General features: G+C 50.0%; 1 protein-coding gene across 1 annotated transcript in view; it reads left to right on the top strand.

Annotated features, from left to right (window-relative positions):
* The first annotated feature begins 9,284 nt into the window (after positions 1–9,284).
* RHPN1 (rhophilin Rho GTPase binding protein 1) overlaps positions 9,285–20,043 on the top strand; it is a 31,316-nt gene continuing 20,557 nt past the window's right edge. Inside the window, exons 1-2 of the mRNA XM_075024074.1 lie at positions 9,285–9,851; positions 19,578–19,696. Of these exons, the coding sequence (XP_074880175.1) occupies positions 9,750–9,851; positions 19,578–19,696 (221 nt within the window). The 5' untranslated portion in view covers positions 9,285–9,749. The remainder of the gene's footprint in view (positions 9,852–19,577; positions 19,697–20,043) is intronic.

Raw genomic sequence — 20,043 nt, forward strand, 5'->3', positions numbered from 1 at the left:
TCTCCTCACCCTCCCTCATAGTGGTGACCCCCAAATCCATCTCTAAAGCCTCAGGCTCTCCAGAGAGGGATGCAGTCCCACCAGCGACACCATCGCTTGGCTTTGGGACCTGCGGGAAGCAGCCATAAGGGAAGAAACATTGAGGTTGGGAAAGAAAAGAGATTATCCCAAAGACCAAGTGAATGGAGGAGGTGCTCAGGGATGTGCAGGATTGGGCCCAGGGGGTGACAGATCCCTCCCCAAGGTTTCCTACCCCAACGCCAGCCTCGGTCGCCGAGAGCCGCCGTCCTGCTGCAGGTCCTGCTCCCTGGGATTTACAGCATGACCTACAACAAAAACACAGCCACTTCTCACCGCGTTGGTGAGCGGCAGCCTCCTCTTACACGCAAAATTAGGGGATTGCTTCCAAACAAGCCCTTGTTTCCCTTCAAGCACCCTGGGTGCTGTGGCAAACTGAGATATCCCAAAGCAGCAGTGACCAGCTCCCGTAGGAATAGGATTGCCCCAGGCTGCACCTTACGGGACGAGGAAGCTCAAATGAGCAGGACCACAAGATCTCCAGACCAAATGGGGGAAGCCCCAAGGAAATGTCCCCAGAGAAGGGGACAGGTTTGCAAGGTTTGGCAGCACCAACAGAAAGCAGGACAGAGATGGCATCAGGCTGAGCATCGTGAACGCACTGGAGGTGGAAACCTTGCGATGGGACACATCTCCTGGGACAGTGGGGACAGGGTCCCCCACTTGCCTCCTAAGAAGGCAGCCTGAGCATTGGTACAACAGGGGAAGACACAGCCTCATCAGTGCAACAAGCTACGGGACAAGGAGTGTCCAGATCCATGACCTCCACCATCAGCAATATGGGTGGGGAATGTAGGAACATTTCCCTGGTCAGCACAGAGGTCGAGTGAATTTTGAGGATTTCTGTGGGACTTGGAAACATTATAAAGCACCAATCTGGCCCTATAAAATACTTTCTCCCAAGGCTTCTCCAAGCCAGGAGAGGAGTCGGGAACCTCATCTTTGAATTGCTCATGGTCCAAAAGAGCAAAGCAAGAGATGAATGAGGGAGTAGCAAGCACAGCCTAAACCAAGCCTACGTCTTGTAGGTTGAGCCTACATCTCCACAGGTGATGGGGTCCCCTTGCCCACAGGGAAATTTGGGGCTGTCCCTACCGGCTCGTTGCCACCTCCCAACCAAGCGAGATGCCTGCCAGGCTGCAGAGCATCAAATCCCCAGCTTGTGATCAGCACCACCACAAAAAAAACCCCCAACCAAACCCAACAACTTATCCAGGCCAGCAGGTGAAAAGCAACCAGAGGACCATTCCTCCAGCTTGGAGCTGAGCTCAGGCCCTTGCACCAGCCCATAGGTCAGACCCATTGCCTGCCTTTCCCCACTCCTGGCACCCCCCCAGCAGCTTGGATGCACGGCCAGCTGCCCCAGTGCCACCCAGGAAGGAGCTGGGAAGCCAGGTTCCTCCATCCAAGGAGGGTGGTGATGTCTCTCCTGCACATCTGAGCACAGAGATCAGCACCACAATTTCTGCTTTTAGCCAAAACATCCTGCAGACATAGCTTATGCAAGGGAAAGGGAGATTTTTGGCCCATTTCTAAAAGTTCGTTTAGGCTGATGCTATATTACCAGGCTGTGGGACATCAGAGCTATTCAGGGGTCAGGAAGGCCTTTGAGACCGTTTGGGATGGAGACAACAAGTTCTCAAAAAAACACAGGGGCTGGATGCTTCTTCCAGGCAGCCGGAGCACACGTTACACAATCTCCACTAAACTCATTAGGGCAAAGGGCCCGGCAAAACACGCTCAGCCCCTCCAATCTCATTAGCAGCCGAGCACCAGCAAATTCATGACTCAGAAGGCAAAGTCTTGCCGCGTTTTGGGATCGGCTCCTTCCCCAGAAAGTCTTATTAGAGGCCTCTCACCGGACATGAAAGCCCCTGCCTCTAAGACACAGAGAGGATTAGCCTGCTAAGGGAGCTTTATGAATTCAGCTTCCTATCTCTGCCCAGATCTAGCACGGGGCAAGAGAAAGAAACACCCTTTTCCCAGGCTTTGCGAGGCTGGTTGTCCCCACTAGCGTTTCCCCACCGCCTACTTCTGTATTTATGTAGGTATGTGCATCCGAGCGTTCGCGCCCTGCTGACTCGAGCATCCTTGGGGAGGTTGGATGGGGCCAGGAGCCTCCCTCTCCACCCTCGAATCCCAGGATGGGGCCTCAAATTCCAACTTGCAATGGTTTTGGCAAGCTTTAAGGTCAGTGAAAGCACCGGGATGTGGCCAAGCTGCCCATCGGTAGCAGGGTGGTCTCAGTGATACAGGAGGGAAAAACCAGGGCTGTGCAACCCCACAGCAAGAAGAGAAAGGACAAATTTCCAATTCTCTGGCCAAAAAGCATTCAGAAAGTGGCCCAACCTACCTTGAAGAGTCTTTCAGCCCCCCTGATGGCCCTTGGTGGAGGGTTGATCTGGTCTCCTCCTGAAAGATATTAACAGTGTTGATCTGGGAGAGGTGGCATGGGTACCCCAACAGCAGAATCACCCCCAAGGAATCACCCAGCCCCTGCGATAGCACCCAGGCCACAGTACCCATGTCCCATTGACGTTGCTTTCCCCTTCCTCAGCCACCTTGGCTAGAAACCAAGAGCCCAAAACAGCAGGCTTTTCCAACCATGAGGAGAGCTTTGAGGTTTTATGGCATTAGGAAATCCCCGTCTTACTTCCAACAACACTACAAAGGTATTTTACTGAGCAAATACATGGAAACTATCACCCCTCCTCAACCATCATGCTCATTAGATGCGTTGCTGCTACCAGGGACACCGGTCCAGAACAGCAGAAGGGATGGGAGGGCTCCAAAACAAAGCTACATCAAATGACAGCTTATGTGCATCCACACCAGCTCGGTCCTTAGATTAAATGACCCTTGTAGCAGATGGCAAGGGGGAAAGAGAGGTGGGGGGCAAAGCTACAGGGTGGGAAATACAACAAGGGTGAACAGAGGGCAAGGAGAGAAAAAAAACAAAGCATAGGGAAAATGGGGATAGGACCTAGAAGAAAAACTCAGAGCCCTAAGACCTGACCCATGGTGGCCACCAAAAATATTATCACACTCTTTGCACACTTGTTTTCAAAGCTGAAGCCAGGTTCTTCTGCTCCCGGCCATGCAAGGCTACGTCTAACTACAGAGCACCCTGAAACCCATCCCAGCTTCACTCGATGCTTGCCAAGCATCGAGGCCCTCGTTATAAATTCTTACTTCCACAAGTTTCTCTTTCGAAGGCTTTCAAGGGAGGCCAAAACCACACAGGGATTTTTCTTGAAAGCTGCTGCTGAGAAGCTGCTGGGTTAACTCATTAAGGGGGGAAAACAACCGAGTTAATTATAGGTTGGTTATGGCAATATACACTTTCGTTCCCTGGGAATATGCCTGCTCTCATATTCACAATCCTTCAGCTACTGTCAGAAATCAGGTTGGTAAATTCAAGAGCAGACAGCCACGATCTTCCAAAAAAATTCCTGCATGTAAATGCCTGGCATTTGCACCAGGAACACCGGCAACACCAGGACACCAACCACAGGCACCCTTGGGGGGTTTCAAGGCTGCAGCTTCAATTACATCCATCCAGGAGAGTTTGCTGACATTTCAGACACTTTGCAAGAGGGACGGAGACTCACCATGGGGAAGGGAAAAAGCATCTCTGCTGGTTTTACATGCCAAGAGGACAAGTGCTATAAGTTCACGTGGGCAAAGTAAAAGGTAGGGAGAATCAGCCAGGATCTGTGCTCTCCAGCATCAATCCAAGAACAGCAGTGAAGACCAAATGCCTCAGAAAGGGATGCTGTCAGGATGAGACCAACCCCAAACTCGTGCTTGGGAAGTGACGGAGTCACTCGTGTCCTGGTGCTCTCCATTAGTGCCAATTCACACTCTTGGTCCAACACCAAAACGTGACCGATTCAACCCCAATGCCACATGCATCTGAGCTTCAGACAATTTACTCTTTCATTTAATTCAAGATGCTCAAAGGATCCCTTTTAGGGGCTTGTACACAACCACAAGTTGTAGGACACCGTCCTCACAGCTCCCTTTGAGAGCAAAACACACGAGTGGTCCTTAATCCTTCGGCGCAGAGACCACCACATACCGACCCAGATGCAGCTCTCTCCTCCGCTTGGATCCCATCCCGCAGGCTCAAGCCGAGACCTTTCCCTTCTGCAGCCTCTTGCTTTAGGGAACTTCTTGCCCAAAGAGGAGACAAAGAAGGAACACAAGTTTTTCCCAATTAAAAAAAACCCTTTTTGATAACCAAAGCAGCCCAAGGAGAGCAGAGCTGGACATGGCATTCTCGTGCATGACCCCAGATGGAGAACCCCAGCATGGGGGGGTTTTGGGGGGCAAACTCCTGCAGCTCCCATCTCCTCCTTGGCTGCCACCATCAGCCCCCTCCATCCAACCTGCTGATGATGTTTTCCTGCAGCGGCTTCTCCTTGGTCTCTGGCAATTTCTTCTTCTTCTTCCCTTTTACCGCAGAGGGCTGTGCAGCAGGACAGAGCAGGGTAAGGGAGCGGGAAGTTCATGTGGCAGGTTTGATGCCCACAAAACATTCGGGACAGTCGCAAGGGTCACCCCAAAGCCCAGGCATGGAGAGGACTGGCTAGTACCTGCACCGTGCATGGTATTTCCTCCGGCTCCTTCTTCACAGCCTTTCTCCTGGGTGCCTTCGGCATCTCCTGCCCCTTCCCCGACTCGCTCTTTCGCTTCCTGGGGACAAGAGCAAATTCATCCCACCGAGGCCAAGCAGGCAAAACCTGCAGCAAACCCCCTGATGGTGGAAATAAGCCATGGCGTCATGCCACACTGCCTAACCCTTACGTCCAGCAGCACCAAAAAAGCGCTCCCAAAAGGAAATTTGGAGAGATTTCCCTGCTGACCATTTTAGGGCCGAGCTGCCCAACAGAGCCAGCTGCAGCAAGCATGATAATATAATGCTGGAGGTCCCCAAAAATCCCCTGCCATGCCCCATGGTACCCACCTGCTACTGCTGTTCTTTTCTCCACTGGCCCTTGAGGCTCCCATGCCTCCGTCCCCTATCAGCTTTTCGAGATGTGACATGCGGTTAAGGCAACATCCTCAAGGATGGCCACTACAACAAGATGGAGACAGCAAATAACCAGTAGCACCCCAGTTTTGCTCTCGGGTAAACCCCAATAGATGCTCACTCCCCAGCTCAACCCTGAAGTCTACAGGTACCCACAGGGTTAAGCTCAGCTTTAACAAGGACCCAAGTAGAGCATCAAATGGAAAAGTCTTGAGCTCAGTTAGGGGTGGTAAAAATAAAATTGCTGCCAAAATTAAAGGAAAGCCCCTCCAAATAGCATAGGAATTCCCAGGTCCATATAGGTAGATGGGGGTTGTGTGCTGGGTTGGATTTGCAGCCTCAGAGCAGCCCTGGGTCTGCAGCACACATTATCCAGGTCCTAATTACACCCAGAAAGCCACCACAATGCAAAATAACAAAACACTGCAATGAGATAAAAGCAAAACTGAGATGTTGACTCTCCCCATCAAAGCAGGCAGCTGAGCTGCCATCACCCAGCTATCACCTCTCCTTTTCATGGCTTGAGCAGCCAGACCCCCCCCAGTCACCACTCCCCCAGAAACTCAAGGCCGCAGAAGATGCAAGAAATAAAGATCAAATCCAAACAATACCAAGGTAGTCCTCATCCATGAAGGACCTTCACCCTTGAAGGACAAAAAAAAAAAAAAGAGACTTTTCAAGGAGAGAAGAAAAGCTACAAAGCACCACGACACATCCTGCAAACTTTTCAACAAGTAGAAAAGGCACTGAAAACCTCCATATTTTACCAGCCTTTGCCAAGCCGTGAGCACTCGCAGCTGCTGCTAGGACCACGCTTGCTCAAGTGCGGGCTGCCATGCTCCCTCAAAGCCACCCAAACTAGAGAAGATCGTACCCAGCTGCCTCCCTAAGGGCAATGCCCCCCTGCAGGCAGCTTATTTAAAGACTCTCTCAGCCCTGATTGGAGGCTCCCAGACCAAGATGTACCCTGGGAAATGAAGTTTTAGCCCAAACCTGAATTTGAGGAGAACCCCTAGCCAACATCTCCTTGGCAAGAAGACCTGCTAGGGGGAAAAGGCTTGGCTCAGGTGGAGCGTGGGGGCCAAACGCGTTGCTTTAAAAACAGCGTAGGAAGGTCTCCCTTCCATGAGATATCCCCCTCCTCTGCAATTAGATGATTGAATTAGTCCCAAAATCCAGCCTTTCTCAGCTGCCTCTTACCCATTGGAGCCCCACAGTTGGATTTGAAGAGGTCTGTTGAACCCAGGCACTGGGTACAGAGACCAAATCCCACAAGGTGCCACGTACTGTAGCCCATAATCCTCACCCTGAAGCACTCACCCATCCCACCCTTCTCCAGCCCTATTCATGCAGGTGAGACTATTGCTTTCACCTGCCTATGTTGCCATCAACCACCTCATCGCAGCTGAGCCTCGAAAAGGTCTCAACCATCTTCAACCCGGTGCAAGCAGCGCTACTGGGAAGGGACTGGTGCAAAGGGGTCACGGGGGGCTTTGGACAGCATGAAGGAACACCAGCTTTCCCCAAAAATGCTGGGTTTGGGGGTAAAAAAACAGGCATTGCCCCATGCTGAGATCCTTGGCCACGGCAAGTAGCGGGGCCACGCGTTCCCCTGGGAAGATGCCGCCCGGTTCGTGGCCGGGAGCGGAAACACCCAGAGGCAGGGCTGGCTCCGGGAAAGCCTCTTTGATCCCAGTTGCGCCACCCATGGAAAAGGCATCCAAGCCACCTTTCTTGCTGGATGAGTAAAAGTCGTCAAGGGATGGGAGCCAGCCCCGGGGCAGGGAGCAGGAGAGGACGACTTCATGCCGGGGCTTGTTCGCTCTTGGCCGCCTTCTGCCAAGCCAGGGACCGGCGTATATTTGGGTTTTCTTCCATTTTTACCCTGGGTCCCATATAGATTTGTTCAGCCCTGATGTTTGGCGAAGGTTTCTCCCAAGCTCTCCATGCCAGTTGGGATGTCCGTGATGGGAAACGATGGGGTTTGCAGGGGGGGTGAGCTGGGAGAAACCTGTCCTGACCTAAACCAGCTCCAGTTTGCCTATATATCCTGCTCAAGCACAACCTGGGTTAAACCTCTTAGTAATTAAGATGAGTTTTATATATTTTTATGCATTTTCCCTTTGCAGACTCTCTTTGCAATGGGAGAGGTGGGAGCAGGATGGCTCCATCTAGGGCTCTGCAGTGGGGAAACATGGACCACAAAGGGGGTCTGGCTCATCTTTGGGGGAAACCAGACTGAAAATGGGGTCCTTGCACGGTTCAGTGACACAGCGGCGAGCTGCTGAGGGCCATATCGGTGACAATATCCTGCAAGCTGTTGATTGCAATCGGGCTGAATGCAGCTCCCTCATCAGCAGAAGAATAAATACCTCTTCCTATGCACTCCCCGGTGCGCAGACAGTTGCGGCCACACGATTAAAAGCACTTTTCTTTGCAAACCGCTGCAATATTCATCAGGAAAAGCATTGCTGCCATTCCAGTTTAAACAGTAATTCCGCCTTTCTAGTCCAGTGGCTCCTTTTGGGTTGGGAAATCCAGGAGGGAGACAAAAGTCCGTCCTACCATACTTCCCTGGGATCATGTGCCATCCTTGAAGCCCCGACAAGGAAAAATTGGCTAGGAAAGGTGGAAATGATTTAATATATTCAGGCAGTTATAAAATAAATTCATGCAATATAAAAGGTTTTATGTATGCCGGGCTAATTTTTTTTTCCCTCGTTAAACAGCTGAATCTGCACGGGGTTCCCTGTGTCCTATTGACATAAATAGGATTCATCACTCACAAGCGCCGACTCATTAACTTCGTTACGGAAACGAAGCTAGGCCCCGGTAAAGACTAAGAGACCTTTTCGTGGTGACATGTGCTGGTGACAACCCAGCTCAGCATCCCCGTGCCGGGTGCTGCACACGTTAGTGTCCTGTGTGCATCTTGGGAATTGGATTTTTCCAAACCCTGGACACCCTTCCATAAAATTTTGCTGGATTTAATGCTGTCGTCCAGTCAGGCTCTTGTTTTATGAATGCGATTGAGAGCAAAACCTTTCCGTGGTTCAACAATAGGGCTCAGAGGGGGGAAAATGGGGTAGGATTTGCCTGTATCTGGCTGGAAAAAGTAAGAAAGTTGATTGTATTTTATTTCTTAGGTTTTTTTTATATTGTATTTTGCCTTATATTGTGTTTTGTACAGGAGCAGTGTCGAATGGTTATAGCAGGGCGAGGGCAGAGCAGATCCAGGTGTCGCCGAATTTGCTCTGGCAGCTGTGCGAGCTGCAGCGTCACCATCCAGATGTTTGGGTTTGGGTTGTTTTTTTTTTGGGGGGGGTGATGTGGCCGAGCTCCTGGGACACAGAATTGGGGCAGAAAGCAGCTGGAGCTGCCTTGGGGGGGGGGGGGTGTACACGATGGGTGCTGCCTTATTGCACCCCCCCGCCGCCACAGCAGCCCAGATGTTGTGCGGGGGTTGGAGGGGCTGAAACGGGTTGGGGGGGGGAGGACGCCCAGATGTGGCCGTGGAGGGGGGAGCGCCCAGATTTTGGAGGGGGGGGGACGCCCAGATGTGGCCGTGGAGGGGGGAGCGCCCAGATGTGGCTGGGGGCGGAGCGGGCGCGCACCCAGCTGCGGCCGTGGGAGGGGCCTCGGCGCCCCGCCCCCCTCCCCGAGGCCCCGCCCCTCCCGTGACGTCGCCGGCGTTCTAATTCCCACCGTTGCCAGGGGCGACAAGCCCCCCTCCGCCCCGCCCCTCCCCGAGCCGCTCCGTTCCTCCCCCCTCCCTTCCCCGCCTCTCCCTCGTCCCGCGCTCCCATTGGACAGCGCCCCCGCCGATCCGCGCCGTTCCCTTCTCCCATTGGTCGAAGACGCTTTCCGTCCCGCCCCAACACCCTGCTTATGCCCAGCGTCGCCTGCTCCGGACCGGCAGCGCCGGGCGGGGGCACTGAGGGGGTGAGCGGGGGTGGGGGGGGGGGAGAGTCTTGTCTCTTTTGGGGGGGCCCTGGGGCTTTATTCACCCCGGGGTGGGGGGGTGTAGGGCTGTGGGGTTTGCCCCCAGCTGGGGCATCTCTGTACGGGAGGGTTTTTTTTTTGGGGGGGTACCCCCTGGCTGAAGCATCACTGCAAAGAGGGTCTGGGGGGGGGTTGGGGGGGTTTGACGCTTTCCCCTCCCTCATTCTGAGGTAGCTTTTGCAGGTGGGGGGTTGCCCCCCCACCCTCCATCTGAGGTAACTCTTACAAGGGGGGGGGGTTGCCCCCCACACCACCCCCCCCAATCTGGGGTATCTCTTGCAAAGGGGGGGTCTGTGGGGGTTTGCCTCCTCTCCCCCCCCCTCAGCTGAGGTAACTTTGCATGAGGGGAACCAGGCTGTGGGCTTGCATCTACCTAAATTTGCAGTATAAGAGAGAAGGGGCTAACAGGGGGTTTAAGCCCCCTCACCCAGGACAGGACTGGGCTCTGACCCCCCCACACACAAACACACACCCCGTGGGGGCTAGCAGGGTGTGGGGCTAGGCCAGGAGAACCAGAGAAGCCCAAGGAGGGGGTCCAGCAAGCCCTAGAGCCACCCAATAAGGTCAGGTAGGAGCCCCCAGTTGTGCCCCCCCTGCCCCCAAATTTCAGCCCGTGGATGCTGTGCCACTGGAGATGATGCCACCTGAAGAGAAGAGCCCGGACGGTGGCGAGGAAGGGGACAGGGCAAGTAGCCTCGTCCTCCTGCAAGCCCTGAAGAGCGGCAGCACCCGAAAGGTGAGGGCACGGCGGTGGGGGTGTCACGGGTGGTCCGTGGGGATGGTGGTCCCCCGTGGGTGGTGGGGCCATCAAACCGTGCTGAGGGGTGTCGGGGCAGGGCTGGATGGGGAAAGGGCTTGGTGTGTGATTGAAATGGGTCCAGTAGCATCCATAGGCAGCCCTACACAACCGTCTCATAGTTCATCTCTTAAACTCTGCTCCTCTACCCCATCTTCCTCCACTGGCTCTACCTGCAAGCTTACCAGTGACTTCTTTTAACCAAATTCTCCTCTATTTTGGCTTTTCTTCCTTCCTGCCCATAAGAAGATGGTCCAGCCAAGCACTGCCTGCTCCGTCACCGTCGGAGGTACCGGGCAGGGTGTTCCTCGCTGGCACGCTTCTTCCCCCCTCCCCGGGAGCTGCCCGCAAGGAAAGTCGGTGCAACGGCGGCCTGGCTATGCGTGCGAGATGGGGCCGATAGCTCCGCTGGCGTCACTCGTTTAATTAGTAACAGCGGGGTGAAACCAATGGGGATTGTCCTCGGGCTGCCATCAAACCCGCTGCTCGACTTTCTCTGCTGTCCCTTGGGTGTCAATGCACGCTCCTGGGGTTGAGGAGGCTTTGAAGAACACTGCTTGTTGCAAGAAAAGATGAGTAAACATTAGTTTTTTGGAGCTGTTTAAGTGTGTCTTCCGTTAGGTCTGTCCCCTGGGAGCCAGCTTTATAAACCTGCAGTGAGTTTGCCCTGTAATCTGATCTCTTCTTGCAAGTATATAATTTTCAAAACTTGTTCTTCAGCGGAGAGCGGCATTTCTGCGGCCCGTTGGCAAAAAAACCCAACACCTAAAAACCCCCCCAAAACCCCCAACAACCAAAAAAGCAGAACTCAGACAGAGGTGGGTTTTTCTTCTTAAGCAAGGGTTGAGATTGCAACCTCGGCTGAACAAGGATCAATCTGATCTTGAGTCACTTGAGCCTGGCCTCTTTGACTGCAGCTAAAGAGGTTGCAACCTTAAACCAGGTTGGTGTTTACCCAGGGCCTTGTCTAAATAGCAGGTGCTGCTATTGTAAGGAAAGATTAGCAGAACTTTTTTTTTCCAATTTATTCTGCGTACAGACACACCATTTCCCTTGTATGAGCACTTGTTTTACCCTGATTGGATCTACTGGACAGTAGCACAGAGGAGAATAACATAGGAAAATATCGCAAAGCTTTGCGGAGGGGGGGAACTGGCAGAGGATATGCAGCATCTGTCATAACATGATTATTTTTAATTAAAAAAGTAATCACCTGATTAGATTTCCTACTAATGATATCAGTTGTTTATTTAGAAGAAACTACCAATATAGTCTCTTCTAGTTGTTTTTTCACCCTGAGAGCATCAGGAGCTGTGAATGCTGGCCACTGCATGTTTGCTCTTTTGCAGGGGATCCCAAATGCTGCTGTGATGGTGACTTTTTTTTTTTTTTTTTTTTGCCTGGGTTCATGTACTGGGGCAGAAGATTTAATACATCTGTTTCCTGCTGGCATCCTGCCTCAGCTCTCATGATGCCCTGTGCCTCCCCCAGCTCCACGGAGCAGTTTCACTCTCCTAAAATTCAAACTCTGGATGAAGGTTTTGCTGTTTAAAAACGCAATCCCCTGTATTTTTATTCCCCCCACCATTTTATTTTTCTTTCCTCTTGCTGAGTGCATTAGCCAACAGTGAGGGCACTTCGTTGGGAAATTTAAAACCTTAATCCTCCACTCATTTGTTAAAAGGCTGTGTGATGTAACCATATTCTCAATAAAAGGTTTTAGAGGTTTTAGCTGGTAATGTCTCCCACAGAAAAACAGCTTGCAGCCGGACTGCTTCATGAGATTAGTTTCATGATAGGGACTTTTATGTATAAATAGATGTCCAGGGAGCAAAAACATGTGTTGTGACCTACTGGTTGTCTTGTAGTAACAGCCCGTATTACTTTCTGAAATGCCCTTGGCTGGGAGGAGAAGGAAATTATCGATAATCTTTTAAAAAGGAAAATTTTAAAACCTGCTTTTGTGTGCGGAGTGGTTCTCTGGCTTTTGTTTTGCTTTCTATCCCACGGGCTAACGCGGCTAAACCAGGGTCACTTGGCCACTTGTCCTGTGCTGACCTGACTCAAACTCGTGGGTTGCAAAGAGGAATAATAATCCCAGTTGACAGCTCTGACTCTATCAAAATAGCTTTTAGCCTAGTGTGGTTCTGGAAGTAAAACTGGTGCTGAGAGGTTGATGCTCCAGTTAGCCTATTTCTACAGCAAGTTTTCCAGCTGCTGGATCATCTGTGCACTTGGAAACACCCCTTTTGGGGGACAAAACTCTGTGTTAGGAAATATTATTGCCCTGAGAGTGGATGAAAATAAGTACCTGCCCTTTTTTTTCTTCTTTTTTTTCGGGTGAGAGATGTTGTAAGCATTTACTGGGTATAGATCTGTAGGGTTGAGGTTGTACATAGAGACCATGTGCTCAATGCACAGAGTTGGGGTCATGGATCAAGGGTACCTCTGTTAGTGACAGTGGTAGCTTGTGTGTCAATGCTTCCTAGAACTGTAGAAATTGTTGTCGTCTTTGGCTGTTCCTTGTCTCTGCACAGGTATTTTTCTCTAGCTTTTACTACAGAGCAAATGTTGATATTCTGGAGTGTGCCTTGATGCAAGCAGGGTGATTTAGTGGAGAGCAAACGGAGCTTGGACTTGACCAACTCTCATGGAATTGCCCAGCTTTGCCTGAGTTATGCTTCGTGGTTGGTGCCTGACCCTCCCAAGCACTGATCTTTGACTCTTCGTTCACCATCCCTGCTCGGGTTGAAGGCTTCCTGGGCACAAGCTGTCTGGTCTCCTTGTGCTTCAGCACCTTGTGTTCCTTCACGTGCTGTTTTCTTTAATTGCATCGTAAGCACAGACTGGTAGTGCTGGAAAGGTTGGTTGGTCTCTCGCTTGGTGGTGTTAAATGCTGTGGGAGCTCACCACCCAGGATTCACTGAGCAGACAGCTCTGAAGACTGAGGACCTTTAGGGTTAGCAACAAACCCAATCTAGCACGGCTTTGGTATTGCCCATCCATCCCAGTCCTACCTAAAGGAATTGCCCCACTGCATGAGAGGACAGTTTGCAGATGGGATGACTCATGATGTCCAAAGGTTGCTGTGGCTCTATCTGGAGCATGACTCTTGTGGCTATCGGGTGATATTTCAGGCTTGGTTTGTAGCCTTGCGTGGCTTTGCCTTTGGCCCCAAAGTTTATTTATTTTATTCTGACTGCCAGTTCTGTCTCTGTGTATGTAGAAGGAGCACCTGGGTGGCTCCTGTGGGAGCTGCAGGGGTAGGATGAGATGAAGTGGAGGTGAGACACGGGGAGCCAGGCTCCAGCAGAGCTCCTGCCACTTTGTCTGAGGGGTGTATTTATGCCCCAAGCAACCAACCTCAGCAACTGGTTGGTGTGAGGAGGGAACAAGGGCAGCACTGGAGAGGTCAAATGAGTAAAATCCCACCAGGTTGTCCAACAGAATTGTTGAACCATGTCCTTTTCCTTCCCTGGGAAAGGGTTGAATAATAACACTTTTGATGCCTTTTGACTCCCTTCCCTTCGGAAAAGCAATAAGCTGCCCATTCCCTGGAATGGATAACTTAAAATAATTCTTAAGGCTTTAAGGAACATATGCAGCACTTTGGGATAATGGAAATGCTGAAGCAGTTGAGGCTTCAGGGGATGTAGCAGATGAGCATCACCGGTACCTTTGCTAAATGCAGCTGGGCTGTGCTTGACATATTCATGATATCCACCATCTCCCCAGTTGGTCTGAGCAGTGGAAGCTGAGATGGGCCTAATCCTGCCATTAGTTCTCAGCTATGTCCCTGAGCTCTGATTGTCCAATATCAAGCATGTCACTCTGCATTGTGAGACTGGGTCTGAGCCTGTGTTGTCTGACGTGGGGTACCAGGACTGCGGTGCAGATGTGCTGCTGCCTATGTGCAGTGCTTGATCTTAATGACAAATCTTAGAGCAGGTAATTGATTTCCATCCAATGAGGTTATTCCCTCATTGAAAAAAGAGAGAACTGTGGGTAAAAATGCCTTACTTCTCTGAAGCAGCAGCTTATCCCTTATATATGGCACTGCCTGGCACCAAGGGTCTCCCTATGTTTGTATACCCACATGGCAGAGATACAGGACTGGCTGGTGCCCTGCTCCCCTTCCAGCTTTCTCCTTGAACTTCCCTGTCCTTGGAGATGGGAAGGTTGTCTGCCTGGCAGTGGGGCTGGCTGTAGAGCCTAGGTCAGCAGCTGATGACAACTCATCTCACCACTGCCATATTATGAATGTCTGCAGTCTACGTGCAAATTAAACTTCTTTCATTTCTCCTGCTATTCTGTGGGCACTCTCCAGCCACTCTAACTGGCAGAAGTCCTGGTGGTGACTGTTTTGTGGCTAAAGGTGGTCTTGGAGATGGCGTGGCTTGCTCCAAGCTTCAGCAGGTGGGCTGTAGAGCACATCTTGTGATCCAGCCAACCTCTGCAGGTATCTAGGAGCTGTTGCTGCAATACCCACTGGGGCTATAACTTAACTCCCAGCTGCAGACCCCTTCCTCATTTCTCTGAAGAGATCCATGCCTGGCTTTTACCAGCATGCTCCTTATCTGTGCCTGTTCCTCTGGACAGGGATGCAGCAGCCCCTCAAGCAACTGGATCTGCATCTCTATTTCTCTCTTGCTTATCACTTTAACAGCATGTCCTAGGATTGTGTTTTCCCTTCTCACAGGTGTCACAGTAACAGCTTGCAGTTGTCCTTTGATTGCTTCATACACTCAAGTTTTGCTTTTGCTCAGTTGCTCCCAGTAACTGAGCTCCTGTTCTCCTAGCAGAAACGAAAGAACAGAAATTAGTCCCTTTGTGCATGCCTTTGCCCTTTGGACTTGCTGACATCCACCTCTTCCTACAGGTGATTAGGCTTGTTTGTCATTAGTACTGGGAAGGCTGGGAGGCGGTGGCCGTATTTTGGCACCAGTGTCACAAGTGAAGCTCTAGGTGTGCCTCATCACCCAAGACATATCCAAGCTTCATCTCCTTGTGTTTACTGGAGATGTGAAGTCCAAAGTCGCTTGGTGATTATCTCTAAACAAACATTTCCTAAGGACTTGCTTATAGAAGGAAACCTAACCATGTAATTGCCCTGTTTAATGCCCCATATGGGTGCTCTTGAACTGGAAGGGGTGTTGGGGAGTTAACACCGTTACATCATTGTATATGTTCCCTGCAAAGATAGGGTTTGAGTTGGCAGAAGCCTTGACATCCCTCAAAGGGGATCTGTTTCTCTTGGCCTCCTCTGGAAGGGGTCTTCTGGCCTCTTTCCTTTTCTTCCTTAAGTGGAGGCATTGGCTAAGCACTTTCTGCAACACTGTCATCTTTCCATGCCGAGGGTTGAACACAATGTTATTTGGCAGATGTCTTCTGAGCATAAAATGGCCTTGCTACAATAATACTGGCTCTAGTCCTGCTTTGTCAGAGGCAATAAACTTCAGAGCTGGACACAACTTGTATAACTTAACAACCCACACCTCATTCATTTTCATGGCTTTCTTAACATACACCACCCTCTGTGTGCATACGAGCTGTGCTGTTCCCTGGCTGCTACACAATTTATGGCCTCTTACTGGAAGAGTTATGTGCTTGCTTCTCTTTTGTAAAAGCTTTAAACTAGAATGGCTAAGAAGTCTCATGTTCAACCTGGCTACTTCTTAAGCACACAAATTTACTTTTCTATTGATATCCCTAGGTGCACCCCAAAGCCCAAGAGCCTGGTTGAAATAACACATCTTTCTTCTGACCTTACAGGGTTGACCTCAAGAGCTTGTACAAAGAAGAATTAAGCAAGGAAAATCCCTTTTATAACCTAGCAGTGGGTTTTGGTGGTTTTTTTCCCTATCGTCTCCTTGTGTAAGGCATGCTTAAATCCATCACTGCTTACTTTAGAAACTCTCTACTGTACTTTCTAGGTTTTGGTTGCAACTTGGAGAGTACGGGCACAGGCAAAGCGTTGGGTTCCTTTGAATGCAAGCTGTTGGAGGATGGGCATGCTCTCTGCTTGACTCTCTATCTCCCTTATCTACCTTTTGACTTAAATATGGCCTTTTTTGCTTGTGATGTTGTTTCCTTTCATTTGCTTAGCCCAGGTTAACTCACATCTTACTCTAGAGCTGAATTTCCTTCTTGCACCCATATTTGTGAAATAACGTTGTTTCTGCAATGCTCCAGGAGCAGCTGCAGACGAAGTTTGGTTGTTCTCTACGGTGGCCTTGGCATAATGCTTATATTGGTCCATACCAGCCAGGGATAATGCTTTGGGACCAACGGCAGATCCTCTTGAGGCAAAATGTGTTGCAATCCCATGGGTTACTGCAGTTACCCTACTTCATAAAGGGTGAGGAGGAAAGCAAGGTGTGGGGAGATCACAAAAAGTCCCTAAGGGCAGCAAGTCTCGAGATCCTGACTCGACATCCTCACCAGGCTTTGGTATTACATCAGGTGCTCCAATACCTGACTTTCCGGTACCTTTTTGCTGTTGGCTTAGGAGCCTGGATGGGAATTGATAATGATCTCATTAAATCCGATTGAGAAGACAGCCAGTGTTCAGATGGGGAAGAAAAACCTCACAGCTCTACAAATGGCTTAGTGTCTCTTGGAGGGAGAAGTCTAAGCAAATCCAAATGCCATGATGTCCTGGATGTGGTTGAACCATGTTTTGTCCCTAGCTGCATCAGGGCTTGCAAGCGTTCCTGGACGTCAGCTCCTTTGTGCCCTTGTGAAAAGATGAAGTGATTAACAATTATCAGTGCTGCTCTCTTTGTGTGCTTGAGAGGGTTCTTGTTCATCAGCTTTGACACTGTGGTGACTTGAATTTTACCTCTTGGTGTTGTCTCAAGCTGGGCATGGGAGACTTGGGAGCTGCCAAGTCAACTAGTTAAACTCCTTAATTGCTTTTGCAGTGAAGAGGCTTTAATGCTGTCTTTGAATATTTCGTAGAGTCATTCTAGTGTCTTCTCATGCCACTCTGCATCTCGCTTCTTTTCTTACTTAGCTGCTTCTTGCATTGCCTCCAGACAAGGAGGCATTCATGGACCTTCTCTGTGGTTTTGGATAGTCTTTCCACTTGTGCCTCTTCCATCATCTCTCACCTGCAGTTCCTCTGGCCTCCTGCCCATGCATTCAGGTAGTTTTTGTTCTTCCCCTGAAAAAATCTTGAAATCCTCTGAGTGCTTTCAGGCAAACCTTTGCAAGAAGTGGAGAGGTCTCAAAGCTGAAACCTCCTGTGGAAAGAGCTGGAGGCAGAGAAGAGGTGCTTTCCACCTCCAGTAGTTGCTACCAGGGCTGTTGAGTTGTGGATGGATTTTTGTGGCTCTAGAGGCAGAGGGAGGGGGCCTGCATCCTGCTCACTTGCATGTATTTGGACATATTTGCATATGCATTTTGCTTGTGTGTCTCTGGAGCTGACAAGCGTGCACAGCTCTCATCTATAAACCTGAGGGGCTGTTGAAATTTTAATAAGCACCACCTTCTCTTTATGGCATCTTTCCCCCCCCTTAAGCCTTAATTTCCATATATAGGTTAACATCTCACACTGTATGAAGAAACATCATTAAAGGCACAATGTTTGTAATCATCAGCCTTTAATTAATAAAAGAAATGCTTGTGCAATATCTTGGGCTGCTGCATGAGCAGATACTTTCTGGACAAGAGTTTGGTGCTGTGTCCTTTGCTTTGAGAGCCTCTGGGTGCTCAGATTTGAGTAGTGCCTGCATGGTTGGGTTGGGTTGGGTTTTGGTTTTGGGTTTTTGGGGGAATGTTTTTGTTGTTGTTTTTTGGGGTTTTTTTCAAGGGCCATGTTCAGCAATGACCCAGCTCCTTCTTGCTGGAGACAACCTGGCATGGTCCCTTCTTGGGCTTCATGGTGTCGGATTCTTCCTCCTTTTCCTTTTTCTTCCAATTCCTGGATTTTTCCCTGGGGAGTGATTGGTATGTGCAAGATGAGTGGGTTCCCCAGCGCAAATCCAGAGGTAGCACTTCTGGACCAGCCGTTCCTGTATTTGCTTCTGACCCAAGATTTGTGCAGCTGCTGGGCTGCTTTCTTTAATGTCCCACTTAATTGCTTTTCCAGAATAATCAGGGTCTTGTGCTTCCAGCTTGTTCCTTCAGTAATTTCAACAAATTCATGGATTACTGTAAAGCACTAAGCCTGCAGATTTATGGACCAGATGGAATGACTGTTTCCGTGGTCTCCAATATACCAATTAGGAGCTCAAATCTTTCACTTAAATGAAAATGCCAATGTTAATTCTGGACCCTTTCCAAAGGGGGCACCACTTAGTGGACTTCAAATAGGAGAAATTAATTTTCAGAAAGCCGAAGTCCATGAAAATGCAAAATTTTCCATTCCCTACTTAAAAAACTATGGGACCAGCTTTGATTAGTGAGCAAGGATTTATTTTCTTCCTTTCCTACTTCCCCAGAAAAGTCAAAGAATGTAGTAGTAGTAAGTTTTCCCAGAATAACACTGGGACCTACAGTGTTTTCTGGAGAGGTAACCAAGCGTTGCCCTGGCTTGTTGGATTTGAGACTGTTGTGACCTGTCCTGGAGGATGAGGTGAGACCTGGTGAAGTCCACTGAGATTTCTACATGGAAGAAATTAGCTGAGAAGGTGTTTTGGACTGGATGAGAGCTGGCACTGTTGGAGGTCTGTAGAGTATTTTGGGTGGTGAAACCCCTTCTTGATGTGGAGGCAAGGGGTCCACCAGCCTTGGTGGAGGGAAAGCAGTGGGGAGCAGGGTAAGACCGATGTGCGTAGCAAACAAAGGTTTTCTAAGGGAAGCAAGAGGGTGAAATAGTGGCTTTGAGGAATTTCTTCTAGTGCTACAGTGGATCTTAATATGCCCTGGAGGGATCTGCTCATGCTTTGCACTGGTGTATGAAAAGCAGGCTAGGTGGTCTCCATCCTCTTAAACTGGCCTGCCTTGTGCCCTCCTAAACAGGGGGTGTTCTTTTTTTTTTTTTTTTTTTTAATCCAGGGGTCTTTTAGAGGCTCATTTCATCCATCTGAACCTCTCCTCGCACAATGGAAATCATGTCTGCTTGGGCAGAGCTTTTGTGGCCCTAGATTCGGAGACCCTGCTCGTGGCAACCTCTTTGCCTGGGGCATCCCATAATAACCTCTTGCCCCCACGAGACAGGGGGATATCGCCATCTGTTATTTCCTGAAGTTGGAGATTAAATGTGTTTCCCTGTCTGCAGAAAGTCCAAGCCGAAGCCAAGGAAGGAGGCAGGGATGGAATTAATTTACTGCTTTGTGCAACTCATTTCTCCACCCCCATGAACTCTTGACTTGCTGCCTGCACTCAATCCCCTATAGCCGGCGGGCGGTGGGAGTGCTTATAGACATAGGGTCACATCTGTTCCTGAGCTCAAGGGTTATATTGAGCTCATCTGTAGCTCCCTGGGTCTTGTCTTGTGTCTGGATGGTGAGACCCTGGGAAGGAGATGCTTAGTTCCTGTATCCTTTCATGGTTGTATTTGGGAAGCCTTTTCTGAATAGCTTTGAAAATAAATTGCTGTAAGCAACAGGTAGTATTAGATAATAAAAACTGTTATTTCAAGTGCAATGCCAGGCTCTGAAAATGCCCTTTTTAATCCCCAAATGGCGGTTTTTTTGGTGAGACCCTGCTCCTCTCTTTCAGCAGGGCTGCGACCCCTTTGCCCAGACCCAGCGCAGCAAACTACAGCATCGCCGGGCGCGGATTAACCAGCAGATCAACAAGGAGATGAGGATGCGAGCGGGGGCAGAAAATCTCTTCAGGTGAGTCCTGGTCCCCAAAACATCCTTCTGGCCCAGGGATTTGGCTTTTGGGGAGAAATATGGTCTTGATGTCTAGCAGGCAGCTGATGTTGGCACTCCATGGCTACGGCTGGGGTCTGCTCAGTCTTCCCTTGATTTTGCAGCATTCATCCTAGAAATGCCTGTCCTCCATTCGGTGCAATGCTGATGCTGTGCAGTTTAATGAAAAATTATAGTTTTAATGTCCTGGAAGCCTGGTACAAAGCAGGGTGTGAGCAGATGGAATAATGGGAATAAATGTTTAATGGGGATTGAGCTCGAACTGCAGAGCTCCTGCTTGATAACCCCAACAAGTGGGTTAAATCCAG

Source organism: Buteo buteo, chromosome 3, assembly GCF_964188355.1.
Source record: "Buteo buteo chromosome 3, bButBut1.hap1.1, whole genome shotgun sequence".
Taxonomy (NCBI): Eukaryota; Metazoa; Chordata; class Aves; order Accipitriformes; family Accipitridae; genus Buteo; species Buteo buteo.